Source organism: Rhineura floridana, chromosome 3 (assembly GCF_030035675.1).
Source record: "Rhineura floridana isolate rRhiFlo1 chromosome 3, rRhiFlo1.hap2, whole genome shotgun sequence".
Taxonomy (NCBI): Eukaryota; Metazoa; Chordata; class Lepidosauria; order Squamata; family Rhineuridae; genus Rhineura; species Rhineura floridana.
The window spans coordinates 171,757,801-171,771,901 of NC_084482.1; the positions used below are offsets into that span (position 1 = coordinate 171,757,801).

The following is a 14,101-nucleotide window of genomic DNA, read 5'->3' on the forward strand; positions in this document are numbered from 1 at the left end:
CTTCCCTCTGAGATATAACTGGCACTGATGCTGTTTAGGGTTGCCAGGATCATGGCCTGAGAATGATCCTATATCTTTCGGAGAAGAGAAAGTCAGTCAAGTGCAGGTGTTCTTGCAACACTGTAATGAGAAAAACCACAAGGTGGAATTCTCCCTTCTCCCTGCACAACCTTTAAAGATACAGAAGACCTCTTGGTTGCCAGGCCCGGCTTCCAAGAGGTCTTCTGTATCTTTAAAAGTTATGCAGGTGGAAGGAAGAATTCCACCTTGTGGTTTTTCCCATTACAGGGATGCAAGAACACCTGCACTTGGCTGACTTTCTCTTCTCCTAAAGATACAGGATCACACTCAGGCCCTTTTCTAGGCAGTGCCTGGGTGGTGTGATGCAGCTTCCACTTCCTGATTTCATCCAACTGTGCTCACTGGGATATTCAAACACTTAGATATTATTTTGTACCCTTTTTCTTATCTATTCATTTATGTTACATGATCTTTCACTTCTGTAGAATGCTCTTTGGTCTTCATTTTCCTTCAGATCCACAGCCTGACTAATGATCCTTCAATCGTGGGGGTTTTATCCTGACAATGTGACAGCAACTTTGATGGTTCACAGATGGAGGCCAGTGTTAAGGTAATTGTGTCCTTGATAAGGCAATTTCTTTCATCTGTGTAAACTGGGAGCTTCCACAGCACAGGGATTGAATACTTATGCAAGCAACGTGTTTCAGTTTTTTATGTTTCTTACAAACATTTGCCAGTATAAAACCAGTATCACCTTACAATAATTGATTTTGAGTTTCAAAATATCATACAGAATGAAATTACAATGTACTATTTGTAATCCAGTAATATGACAGCATTGGTCAGGGATTCTGACTACTGTTGCAAAGCTCTGTATGTGAAACCTCAGTTTATTTGTCTTTTTATGTATATGATCTGATTTCTACATTGCCCTTCATCAGATGTGCTCCCAGAGCAGTTTCCAACCATAGCCACTTGTATATTAAAACCATAAAAACACAATATAAGAAATTAAAGCTAAACCAAATCATACAACAAACAGGCACTGCTCACTTACAACTGTCCATAGCAGATCAGCCATCCCCAATGGCCTAGATAAAGAGGTATATCTTGAGCCAATGGCAAAAACTATACAGTGAAGGCACCAGCCATACCTCTGAGAGGAGGGAGTTCCATAAGTGGGGTGCAAGCACAGAGAAGGCTCTATCTTGAGTCATCACACAATGTACCACAGCTAATGATGGGACCTCCAGAAGGGCATCCTTTCCAATCCAGGGGCTCAGTTAGGCTCATATAGGGAGAGGTGCTTCTTCAAGTGTTTGGGTCCTAAGTTGTATACAGCTTTATGTGTTAGTGCCTTGAATTGGGATCAACGGTATACAGGCAACCAGTACACATCTCATAGAGCTGATGTTATATGATTTTGATAAGCTGTACCGCTCAACACTCTGGCAGCTACATTCTTCATTTGTTGCAGCTTCTGAACTATCTTCAAGGGTAGCCCTGGGTAGAGCTCATTTCTAGAATCTAATTGGGAAGTTTACCAGGGTATGGATTGCTATGCCAGGCTGTCTCAGTCCAGGAACAGCTATAGTTGGCGAGGTAGCCAGAGCTATGGAAAAGGCACTTTGAACCAAGCCAGTACTATATAGAAATTATCATCTTAAAATCACTTTCCTATCTCAATTCACTTCCCATTTAATTAAATCTGTATTTAAACACACATGTTTTAACAAATAAAACAGGATTCTGTTACTGCATGTATAGTTTGTTTTCAAATCTTGTGGACCAGCATCTTATTTCGTAGCGTTTAGTCAACTGTATGGCATTTGTCACTTTGTGGTAATTATGACTTTGAGAAGAAGGATCGGTGTTGGAAGTTGCAAAAAATGGGAGTTGATTAGTTGCCAGCAGATTCCAAGCATACACCACATGTTGCCATATCAAATTATTCAGTTTGATTTTTTTGTGCCTGAAGTCTACGAGTGGTGTGAGAAAAATTAACAGTACAAAAGCATAGACGATATTGTTTGCTTGTTATTGGTTTGCTCAGGCATTCTTTACAAACACATATATGCACACACTGAGTTCCAAATAAAACGAGTGGGAAATTTGGAAGCACAATACAGGATCAACTCCTGCAGGTTTTAGATTGAGGCATTCACTGATTGATGCACAAGAGGGGATCCTGTATTATTCCATCATTATTCTCAATATAGTGCATGTGTGTTGTTCTGGAGAGAGAGTCCTGTCTGATCTTAACAAAAGTACTTTACAAGTGCATTGGATCAGGTAGGTGCTATGAGTGCATAATTTATTCCTGTTTTCCCCCTCAATTATCTCCCTGTATATGCAGAGAAAAACATGCATCCTTGGACAAAACGTAAAAACCACAAGCTCTTAAGTTTGCTAGGAAAAAAGAGAAGAGGTTAGCAGGATATGAACAAGGAAGCAAAACAAATGTTAATTTGATTTTAAAAAAAGAAAAAAGAACACTGATAGATTTTTATGTCACAGGGTTGCTTTTTTCCAACAGACTTCCTATATACAGGACTTCCTATATACAAGTCATCTGCAGCCTAATGGTGAGTCCTGGGTGGTAGGCTGGACATTATGTCATGTGCTCTGACTGTCATAAGCATGAGATGGTTACTTTGGAGATATTACTGAGTACCGTCTTTGTGCTCAGGTTTCAGTCTCTCAGAATTATTTTGCACTTTAAAGTGTTCACCATGCACTTTACTAGTTTGCTGTGGAACAGCAATATGGAAAGGGGTCTGCATGGGATAGCTCCTAGGGACTTCTTCTGTTATTGCAGAATCTGGACATGTCCTTGGTATACTGGGGAGCTCTGAGCAATGAAGCAAGAAAGATGACAGCTAGAGCGCAAGTGGTGAAAATCCCAGAATGAACCTGATTGAACACAGGTTGGAGCACATCTTGTGCCTTACCATGTGGTGATGGGCAGCAAAGAATGCTTACTTCTGCACAACCATGGCATCCTGAAGTAGCTGTCTTGCAGAACTTTTCTAGGTGGTGAATGGGCTTGTTGGATCTATCAAGATGGAGGAGGTGGTTATCTCATTGCAGGTCTGCTGTGACAAATTTGATAGGCATTTTGAGGGTAAAATTGCTTAGAATTGTTCGAAATTAGATGCAACAGTTAGGACACATTTTAGGGAGGTGTCCAGAGCACTAGCTGGTGCCATGTTATTGGATCATTTTTAACAGATTTTGGAGTAACTCGTTATTTTTAACGAGTTACTTGTAATTCGTTACAATTTTAAATAACGAGTGGGTAATTCCATTACATTTGGCAAGTAACAGAACGACTAGTAATTTCCCTACTTTTCAGCTGCAACTTTAACGTTTCCACGTTAGGTTGCACGTTACTTGGGGGCGGGAACAAGGGGAAGACAGCTCCTGGCTGTGATTGGTTAACACAAGACATGTGCCTCACACTGATTGGACCTCTGCGCAGACTGTCTCTTCCCTCGTGATCTGTGTTAGGATGCACGAGGGAAGAGGTGAATAGGCAGGGCCTGCTAGCGTCTGAGAGGACAAAATAGACGCCGGAGGAAAAAGCCAGGGCAAGGACAACGGAGGAGAAGGCAGCAGCAGAATGGCAAAGAGCTGTGGAGGTGAGTGATGATGATTTGTGTGTGTGTGTGTGCCCCCCCGCGGCACCGTTCTGCCCCCCCACCCCCCCTACGGCACTGTTCTGCCCTCCCCATTGGCACCATTCTGCCCCCCCAATGCCTCTCCTTGCCTCTGCCGCCCCCTCCATCAATCACAAGGCACTTCCGAAACTTCGGCCTACTCAGAGCTTGGAAAAGTTACTTTTTTGAACTACAACTCCCATCAGCCCTAGGCAACATGACCACTGGATTAGGCTGATGGGAGCTGTAGTTCAAAAAAGTAACTTTTCCAAGCTCTGGCCTACTTCTCTTCCTTCCCCCCCTTTTTGAACTCTCCCCCTTGTTCCCATGCATAGCTGTGTGCTGTATTTATCCAGACAGAGCACTCCTGCCTTTTAAAATGCCGGCTAGCTTTTTATTGTATATTTATTTGAACTCCATCTTTCTTTTTATTTGTATTTTTGTCCTGTTTAATCACAAGACTGAATTGTATGTGGGACAAAAAGTGTCTCAGTAGTAATAATAATAATAATAATAAGAATAAAAAAAATAAAAAATCATTAGGCGTATAATAAATGGCTTAAGGCTGATTTTTTTGTTCTTGGCAGACATGAGGTGAGAAGTAGGGTCCTTGCAGCTCCTCCTCTCACTCCCTCGCTCTCAAACTCATGTTCTGTGAGAAAGAGAGAGATTCCCAGTCCCAGAGAGAGATAGACTGTTGACAATCTCTGCTAATATCTATACAAATGTACATAACATGCATCACCTGAACTCACATGATCTAGAGTTACCTTAGATTTGCAAATGAGAAGCAATGGGGTTTTATATTAGTTCTGATTGTCTATTGGGCTATCATAGGTTATATTTTTTTTCATTTTCTATGGCAAAAACTCCAACTTCAGTGGAATTTATGTGATGTGTTCTAATCATTTGAATTTGGCTAATGAATGCTTTATTCTTTCATCAGAACTTTAGCAGTAGTACTAAAATATTAATAAAAAAGAAAAGGGAAAGAAAAAATACTTTACATACATCATTCAGCTGTATTGCTAATTATAGATATAGATATAAAAGATAAACGGCATTTTGTCAAAAGTATTTTTGTCTACATTTTATACCTCATCCTTGGTTTTCCAAGCTTGGCATGGAATGCTTCTCATACAGAATTAATTTGAAATGCTGCATATTTATTATCATAATCATCATATTCAAAATAAAAAATATATGTACCGCCTTCAAGTTGATTCCAACTTATGGTGACCCTATGAATAGGGTTTTCATGAGACTGAGAGGCAGTGACTGGCCCAAGGTCACCCAGTGAGCTTCATGGCTATGTGGGGATTTGAACCCTAGTCTCATTTTGTTCTCACAACAACCCTGTGAGATAGTAGGTTAGACTGGCCCAGGCAGGGTTATTCAGTGAGCAAAAATGATGCAAATAGGATCTCTTTTAATTGTGCTATCGACCTGCTTACTTCCACTCTGACTGGGGGATCTTGCAGCATGAGGAAGAGATGGGGGCACATCACAGCTGAAGTTCACCCATATAGGAGCATTATCTCTTGTTTATTACAGAGACGCCTGTTGCAGGTTTTGCTGCTGAGAGCAGCAGTCAGTTAGTGCGGCCACTTGAGTCATAGCTTGTTGATCCTGAGGAGGCAAAACTAGAAAGTGAGGTTCAGAAAGGAGGCCCTGTGCATGAGGAGGAGGAGGGCATGAAGCAGTGCCAGTTGCCCACAGCCACATCTGCAGAACAGCAAGTACCATGGTTTGGCTTTGAGAAAGCTTGTACATTTGTGAGCCAGAGTGGGAAAAATGTTGTTGTACGATGCAATTACTGCCTTCCAAGGATCAAAAATCTGAGATCAGCTGTTTCCTCCTCATCCAATGTGAAGAAACATTTTGAGGTAAGCCTTTGTCATGCTGGTCCTCCAAGAGTGTCCATTGTCTATTTATGTTTAAATTGTGAAGTTCCTCTTCCATTTTTTCTTGGATTCATGCTTTGTTCTTCTTCCTCAGAGGGCACACCCTGAGAAGCTGAGAGCAATTGAAGAAGCAATAAAGGCAAGGAGACGTGGCCTTCCTGAACCAATGCATGACACCCCTCCTCCCAAAAAGCTGAAGCAGCAGCAGACAACCCTTGAGAGGTGGGGATCTGGCAGGGAGCCTGTCACCCAGAGCAATCTCGACAGGAGAATCATTGATTTCATTGTAGAGGAGACATTACCACTTCAGACTGTGGACAAACCATCATTCATTAATCTGGTTCGCATTGGACTCCCCAAAGATCTCACCATCATATGTGCCAAGACTCTGAGAGACAGAATTGAGAAGAGAGCATGCCACATGAGAGAAACTCTTGCAAACCGAATGGGTGCTGTGGCATATATAGCAACCACTGCAGATTGTTGGACCAATGGCAAGAAGAGTTACTTTGGGGTAACAGCCCACTGGATCAACCCAACTACCCTGAAACGTGAGGTCGGGGCCTTGGCTTGTAAGCGTCTGAAGGGGCGCCATACATACGATGTCCTTTCAAAAGCACTGCATGATGTACATGTGCAGTACAGGATCCACAACAAAGTTATGTGCACTACTACAGACAATGGCTCCAACTTTGTGAAAGCGTTCAGAGTTTTCATGGCCAAAGAACCAGTGGAAGCTGCAGGCACCAGTGACGATGATGGTGATAACCAGGAGGAGGAGGAGGCTGAGGTGGAGTTTGTGCCTATCTGTGAGATCCTGGACACAGGACCTGAGGCAGAGGAAGAAGCTGCAGACTCAGGAGAGGATTTTGTTTTACCACCACACCAGAGATGTGCTAGCCACACCCTCAACCTTGTGGCAACACAAGACATAGAGGCCATGCTTTCTGACTCCTCCAAAAGTAGTCTTCTTGGTCCTTTCAAGAAACAGTTTCGTTCCTTGATGGGAAAGTGCAGCAAGTTGTGGTCCAAGCAGAACCAGTCAGCCCAGATTGCTGAGTATATCCATGCGCAATGTGGTGTGTATCTGAAGGTACCGAATAAGACCAGGTGGAATTCCACCTTTGATGCGTTGAAGCAGCTACATGAGCTCCTGTCAACTGTGCCACTAAAAATGCATGCCATAATGGACCGCTGCTCCTTGTCCAGGATCACAGCTGCTGAGATTGAAGTGGTACAGGAATACACAGAGATTATGGAGCCACTAGCCCAGTCCCTAGATATCCTGCAATGGGAGAACGGCATGTTCATGGGGTATTTGCTACTAACGCTCTGCAATCTGGACCGCAAGTTAGAAGGACTGGAAAACAAACCTGAGAGGTACACATACTGTTTTCAGCTGCTGAGAGGTGTGCACGAAGCCCTAAGAAAGCGGTTTGCAGCTATCTGGGAGGACAAGAGGCTTCTTCTGGCAGCCTGCCCACACCCTCGCTTCAAACTAGATTGGCTGGAATCGTGTCAGGCCGCCACCCATACCAACAAGTAAGAACGTTAGGGAAGCCCTTTGGGTGGATTACTCCAAGGGAAATGTTGTCTCAAGGGAGGCATCAGAGGGCTTAAGGTGGTAGGCAGGGGCTGGTCCTTTTCTTCCTGGGGCTCCTCATCACAACCTTGGGTTGCTGCAGGTAATCCTTAAGGGTCTGCTGTGCTGCCCCATGAGTGTGGTGACTTGGTCACCTTCCTACCTTCCATGTCATCATCCACAGGCTCAGGCTGGACCCTGAACCAAGGGACATGATAAGCATCAGGAAATTAAGAGCAGATGATGGTTTCCTAACATATATGTGTTAACATATCCTCTCTCTTTGCCTTGTTGAAAGCTGAAATAAAGATGGGTGTACTTAATGAGGACAATGATCAGTCTTCAGATAAAGACCAGGAAGGAGATGACTTAGAAGATGACTTCTTTAACTTTCTGCCCCAGGACAAGAAGTCAGCAGTGGACACTGCTGAGGAGGAACTGGTGAGGGACCTGAGGTCTCCCAGCAGGGAAGTGTCATCACTCCATGGCTTTCCACGTGTGCTGCGGTGTTTTTTGCAGCACAACACAGGCATGCCTTCAAACGCCGCAGTAGAACGCCTGTTCACGTACTAGTGGCAACGTAATGACTGTAAAAAGACATTCCTTGTCTGACATGCTCTTTGAGCATCTTGTTCTTTTGAGACATAACAGAAACATAAAAGCATTTCAAGTGTAAAATTTGATTTCAAGAGTTGGGGTATCTTCATTGCTTGGGGGGATGTGAGATTCTGTTATGCCATTATGTTAATCTTATGGATAAATTTTTTTATTCTACTACCCCCTGTGTGTGTGTGTTTATTTTTAATATTGTTTTAGGCTTCTTAGATGTGCAGCAGCCAAGGCCAGCACCTTGCAGGAGTTTTTTTAAAAAAGTAACTGAAATGTAATTGTAGTGATTACTTTTGAGAAAAAGTAAAGTAATCAGTTACTTTCAGAGCAACTGTAATTGTAACAGTAATTACTGCTTTTTTGGGCCAAGTAATTGTAACTGTAATTTATTACTTTTTGAAAGTAATCTTCCAAGCTCTGATTTTTAATTACTGTAGCCTGATGATCTGGACAATCTGCTTGAACGGCTGTGGCCCACCATGTGCTTTCTCAATCCTTGCTCTTCTGGGGGAGGGGGGGACTGACCAGGAGGATCCAGGGAGTAATAATAATATCTCATTGCAGAAGGGGGTTTAACACCAGCTTTGAAGAAGTCTGTAGTGTGCCCCTTCCTTAAGAGAGCTTCCCTGGATCCTGTAGTGATAGGATTGCCCATTTGCTAATGTTTCCTTTTTCAGCAAGGTGCTTGAGAAGGTGGTAGTGGGACTTCAGGCATGCTTGGATGTAACTGAACTTCTAGACCTATTTTAGGCTTCTGGCCTAGTTTTGAGACAGAAACTGCCTTGGTTGCCCTGGGCAATGACCTGTGTGAGAGATGGACAGGGAGAGTGTGACACTGTTGGTTCTCTTGACTTCTTGGCTGCTTTGAATACCATTTACTGTGGTATTCTTCTGGACTGCCTGAGGGAGCTAGGAGTGATGGTTTCAGAGAATAGCATTAGTTGACTGGGAATTATCCTGTGGGGTCTCACAGGTTCAGTCTTGTCACCTATGCTGTTTAACATCTATATGAAGCAGTTGGGAGCTATCATCAGGAGATTAGGGTCAAAGAGCCGTCAGTGTGCAGATGACACCCAATTCTATCTCTCTGTGCCATCAGTGCCAGGAGAGAAAGTGCAGATCATGAAGCAGTGTATGGAGGTGGTGATGGTCTAAATGTGGGCCAGTAAAGTGAAGTTGAATGTAGACAAGATGGCGGTGTTGTGACTGGGTGGTTTCCATGCCTGGGATTTGGCAGAATTGCCTGTTCTGGTCAGGGTTGCATTGTCTCTGAAGGGGCAAGTACATTGCTTGGGGGTACTCCTTGAACAATTTTCACTGGAGGTGCTTGGCCACTTCATTATACCTTTTTAATGGACAAATTAAGATAAACCTCTTCTGGCAGGCTTTTGGATGGGATGAGATGAACAATTGACAGTTTTTTACAGACAGTTATTAATAGACTTGATCAAGTATTTAGTGCTTCCTTTTTCTTTTCCTCTGTGTGTTGGGTTTATGGAATTCTTTTTACTCTTATTTTATTTTTATTCTGTTGCATTGTTTTATATTTTTATTGATGTAAACTGCTGTAGGGCCTACTGGTAGAAGTTGGTATAAAAGCTCAAATAAATAGTTTTTTACTTGAGTACAGTCCTGCAAAGTGGCCTAAAGGCAGCAGGGTCATTTGAACATGCTTACCATCCTACAGAAACCCTGCCTTTGCACCTGCTTTGATTTTAAATAGGAAATAAAATAGGACATAATGCAGGAACTTTGTGGCATCTCATGTAATAGTTTAGTACCTGCAGTATGGGATACAAATACAGTAATGGTTTTCAACAAACAGGGAGTTGGACTAGATGACTCGGAAGACTCCTTCCAACTGTACTTTACCTACTTTACCAAAAAATGGAATTTGTTCCCTAATTAGCTGAAGACCTGCTGTGCTTTTACTTGCTGCAAAGGATTCCGGGGCACATTACAGAAGGCAATATGCAAGTGATGGCCAGGCCTGCTGGATCAAGGTGTTGCCCTGCCGCCCCCCCGCTTTGCCTATATAGCACGCATCCCCTACACAGCACATGTCTACAGTGCGATCTTAAGACTTCTTGTAATGCCACATAAATTCATAGAACAGAGAATATTTATCGATATGTATGCAGTAAAGCACCACAAGCATTGATTTTATGTCAGTGTTGCAGTAGCATTGTGCTAATGCAAATATTTAGTACAAGGTGTCACAACTGTTGTTTTCCAGAATTTTGCAGAGGGAAATTGTGGTCACAACTGGAGGCTCCCTTTGCGACTCTAATATAAACACAATACGTATAACTAACGTACATTCATATTTGCTTTTAAATACAGAGTAGCTAACACATTTTTCTACCACACAAGCATTTACTATGCAAGTAATTCTTTTAGCTGTTTTACATTTTAGGATTCACACAAGTCCTACACTGGCAATTTAAACTTAACAAGCATAAAACAAAATGAAGTGGCACTCCTAAATTGTTAATGCAGTTTTTCTCACAGGCATAATAAAAATCTGCCATAGCAGCAGCTGTGTGATTTTGTGGATGTAAGCATACGTTGCAAAATATGCTTCTGTTTAAGGTTTAAATGGCTTTTGCAGTCAAGTGTTGTAATCCATTAGTGATAAGTAAAGGTATTTGTCTATCGGTTGCGGTTAACTGAATTCCTGCATTAGCAACAATTTAGTCTCTAACGTAAAACGGGCGCAGGAAATTGTTTAGAGAGAGTCTGGCTGCAGAGATGGAAAATTAAGGTAGCTGGCCCTCCCCTTCCCCAACAGTAATACATAACAGAATGGGATGTATTCCCATACATGATGACAACTAACATCTTAACCTTCAAAAGTATCTTGCACAGAGCAACATAGCAAACCTTTTCCCCCAAGATATCAAAAGTTATAAGCAATTAATCCTGCTAAATAAACTAAAACTCCATGATTTCATAAGTCATTAGTGGCTGATTTTAGATGGGCACACAGATCCAGATTTTCTGAAAATTAATTAAATTTAGATAGCTGGAAATAATGATTATTTCCCCTTCAAAACAATTTACTTAATGGAAATATGAATATTATTGCAACCATCCAGCCCTGTAGCATGATTTGAACCAATCAAGGAACCACACTTTTTGCTTCAGACAGCTGATTTTCAAGAGGGCTTTTGCAGGAAGATGTTATTATTTATTACTCCCTTTTTTCACCTTCATATTGTTGTCCATTTTCCTGGCATATGGTGAAAAATGAAATGGCCTGCCTTCAAGTCGATCCCAACTTATGGTGACCCTATGAATAGGGTTTTCATGGTAAGCGGTACTCAGAGGGGGTTTACCATTGCCTTCCTCTGAGGCTGAGAGGCAGTGACTGGCCCAAGGTCACCCAGTGAGCTTCATGGCTGTGTGGGGATTCGAACCCTGGTTTCCCAAGTGATAGTCCAACACTCTAACCACTGTGCCACACTGGCTCTGTGGCAGTGAGTTTCAAAGGATAACAGTGACATGGGAAGGGGGGCAGGTAATAGTGGTTTTTCATGTTTTGTGAGCTTCTTGTTGCTGTTGCTTTTTAGCTGTACCACTGAGTCATAGTTTCTTAAAATACCCTGATTAACTTTTTGGAAATGGCATATATTTTTATATTTGGATTGCCAAGTCCTTGAAACTGTGCTAGTGGCCAATTTCTTTCTTCTTGCTGTTCTTTGGATCCAGTCCTATGATCTGAGTTTAAAACAACTGCTGCTGGTGCTGGGGAGTAAGACGAAATGACTCCCCCTCCACCCCAAGCCATTCTTCTAAAGTCAGAGTCTTAGCGTTGGATCCACCTAGCAGTAAATGAAGAGAAAGTAGCTATCAGAGACAAATAAAGGGGATATTCTATTGCAGTTTTCAAACTCATGGAAGTGAAGAGTATCTTTGGATTTAGGACAAGGTTTAAACTTCTGTGAGAGGAAGATACCTTCCACATGCAGCAAGGCACCTTTCTAGCCTTTCCGTATATAGAACTTTTTCAGTATCTCTCTCATTTTTATTGTATATTCTTTGGGGCCATCCATACCTCCTTTAAATCTGCGATCTAACCCCCTTGTGTGCCAATTAATTTGCTGGCATCATATGGTGTTCCCTGCGATTTTAGACTCTCTGCTGTTTAAATCCTTCCCTACCCTGCTATAAGCCAATTTTTTCCCTTGTCCCAATTATTAATCGCTCTAACCTCTGTAGTGAGGACATCTTTCCCATATATTTCCCCAGTTCTGTTGCCTCTGCTTTGAAGGATGTGACTAGAACTGTCACAACTTTACCATTAGATGGGTCATGGCCAAGTGGGTAGTAGAACATATTTGTTGCATCTAGAAGGTTCAGTCCCTTGGATCTGCGGGAGAGTTTTGGGTAGGGTGGGTTTTGTTTTTGTTTTGTTTCTTTGAAGAAAAAAATTAGTTACTAGCTGATGGGAAAAACTCTGCTTGAGACCCTAGAGAGCTGCTAGCAGTTGGGGGTGCGGTGGGGTGGAAACAGGGCTAGATGCACACATAGTTTGACTTGCTATCCTGTTCGATATTCATTTTGCAAAGACTCATTAATATTAGAGTCGCCAGGTCATAGAAATGGTACCTGGATGAGATCTGGTTGCAGAGCTCTCTGGGTTTGAGGACAGAACCTACAATAGGTTTAAGAGTAGACCAAAGAGGGCAGCACCCAGCAGTTTGGGGTAGTAGAAGAGGTACAGCACAGTGTCAGGGCGCTGGGAGATTGGTACAGAGGGTACTCATGTACCGGGCCTTCAGCCAGCAGGGGGCCCAGACTCTGCCTTTTATTAAAAAAAAAAAAAAACCTATTAAGTTTCCAACCCTTCCATTTAGCCCCCTTGCATTCTCAAAACCTTCTCCAGAGGGTTGGGGGATGTGTGGGGAAAGGAGAAGAGGGGAAAGTCCTGGTGCTTGAATGGAACTCTGCACATTCAGTGTTGGCTAGAACCCTAAGTTTCACTGTGTCCAGCGGTGTTTAATTCCAGGAAAGTGTGCCTAGGTAGGATTGTAGCCATCAGCTGTATTAGCCATCAGCTGTATTTTCACAGCATGCTTTTTGGTTGTTAGGAGAACTTTCTAGCATTCATTACAGTCTGATTAAAGCTACAGTTTGAGGCTTGCTTCCATGCACATAAACATAAATTATTTCCAAGTAAAGTGTCCAAAAGCCATTGTTTTAAATATTCTCTGTAGCTGACACACTTTGCAATAGACACAAAACAACCTCTGTAGGGACTGTGCATGGAATATGGATTTTGACTGTTGCTGAACCACTTCAGATTATTTATCATCTTTTTTTCAATTCTTTATTTACATATTTGATCTTGTAAAATATGTCTATCAAAATGATGGCCCTTCGTCTCTCTTCCTTCTAAAGGACACCTTATTGGAAACATATTGCAACCATTTAACACATTTGGTAGAATAATATACCTTAAAAATTATTTGTTATTTATTAAATGTATATCCTGCTCTTCTTTCCAGAAGGAGCCTAAGGTGGCAAACAAAAACTCTATAACATTTTATAAATAAAATAATTTAAAACATATTCAAACAAAATGTTGTGTGAAATGGACCTCCTCATAAGATGGTATCTGCAGGAGGCTCTCACATGTAGAGCGCATTGATTGACTGGGTATATAAGGGGTAAGATGATATTTTAGGTATCCTGGTCCCAAGCTGCATACAACTCTGTACATCAAAACAAGAACGTTGAACTTGGCCCGGTAGCTAATGGGCAGCCAGTTAATACTTTTTAAGAACCTCCACAGTTCTTTATCTCTGTTCTGCTGCTGCCTCCTTCTCCTCCTTTATCCATGTTCTCGCCCTCTGGCTCCTTTCTCCCTCCACTCCATTCTTCTCCACCAGAGTCTGCATTAACAGAAGTATAGTTTCTAAATCGCGTGAAGTATTAGTTCCCCTCTATTCAGCACTGGTTAGGCCTCACCTTGAGTACTGTGTCCAATTCTGGTCTCCGCACTTCAAGAAGGATGATGACAAACTGGAACAGGTTCATAGGAGGGCAATATGGATGATCAGGGGACTGGAAACCAAGCCCTATGGGGAGAGACTGAAAGAACTGGGCATGTTTAGCCTGGAGAAGAGAAGACTGAGAGGAGATATGATAGCACTCTTCAAGTACATGAAAGGTTGTCACATAGAGGAGGGCTGGGATCTCTTCTCAATTGTCCCAGAGTGCAGGACGCGGAATAATGGTCTCAAGTTGCAGGAAGCCAGATTTTGACTGGACATCAGGAAAAACTTCCTAACTGTTAGAGCAGCCTTTCCCAACCAGTGTGC

At 42.3% G+C, this 14,101-nt stretch overlaps 1 protein-coding gene across 4 annotated transcripts in view; it reads left to right on the forward strand.

Moving 5' to 3' along the window:
* The window catches only part of PDZRN3 (PDZ domain containing ring finger 3), a 284,005-nt gene that overhangs the window by 64,537 nt on the left and 205,367 nt on the right, over positions 1 to 14,101 (forward strand). Inside the window, exons 2-3 of one of the 4 annotated variants that reach the window (XM_061618595.1) lie at positions 536 to 631; positions 2,558 to 2,606. The exons of 2 other annotated variants lie outside the window; for them this stretch is intronic. In XM_061618595.1, coding sequence (XP_061474579.1) covers positions 552 to 631; positions 2,558 to 2,606 — 129 coding nt within the window. In that variant the 5' untranslated portion in view covers positions 536 to 551. The remainder of the gene's footprint in view (positions 1 to 535; positions 632 to 2,557; positions 2,607 to 14,101) is intronic. One more of the 4 variants, XM_061618597.1, reaches the window with a different exon arrangement.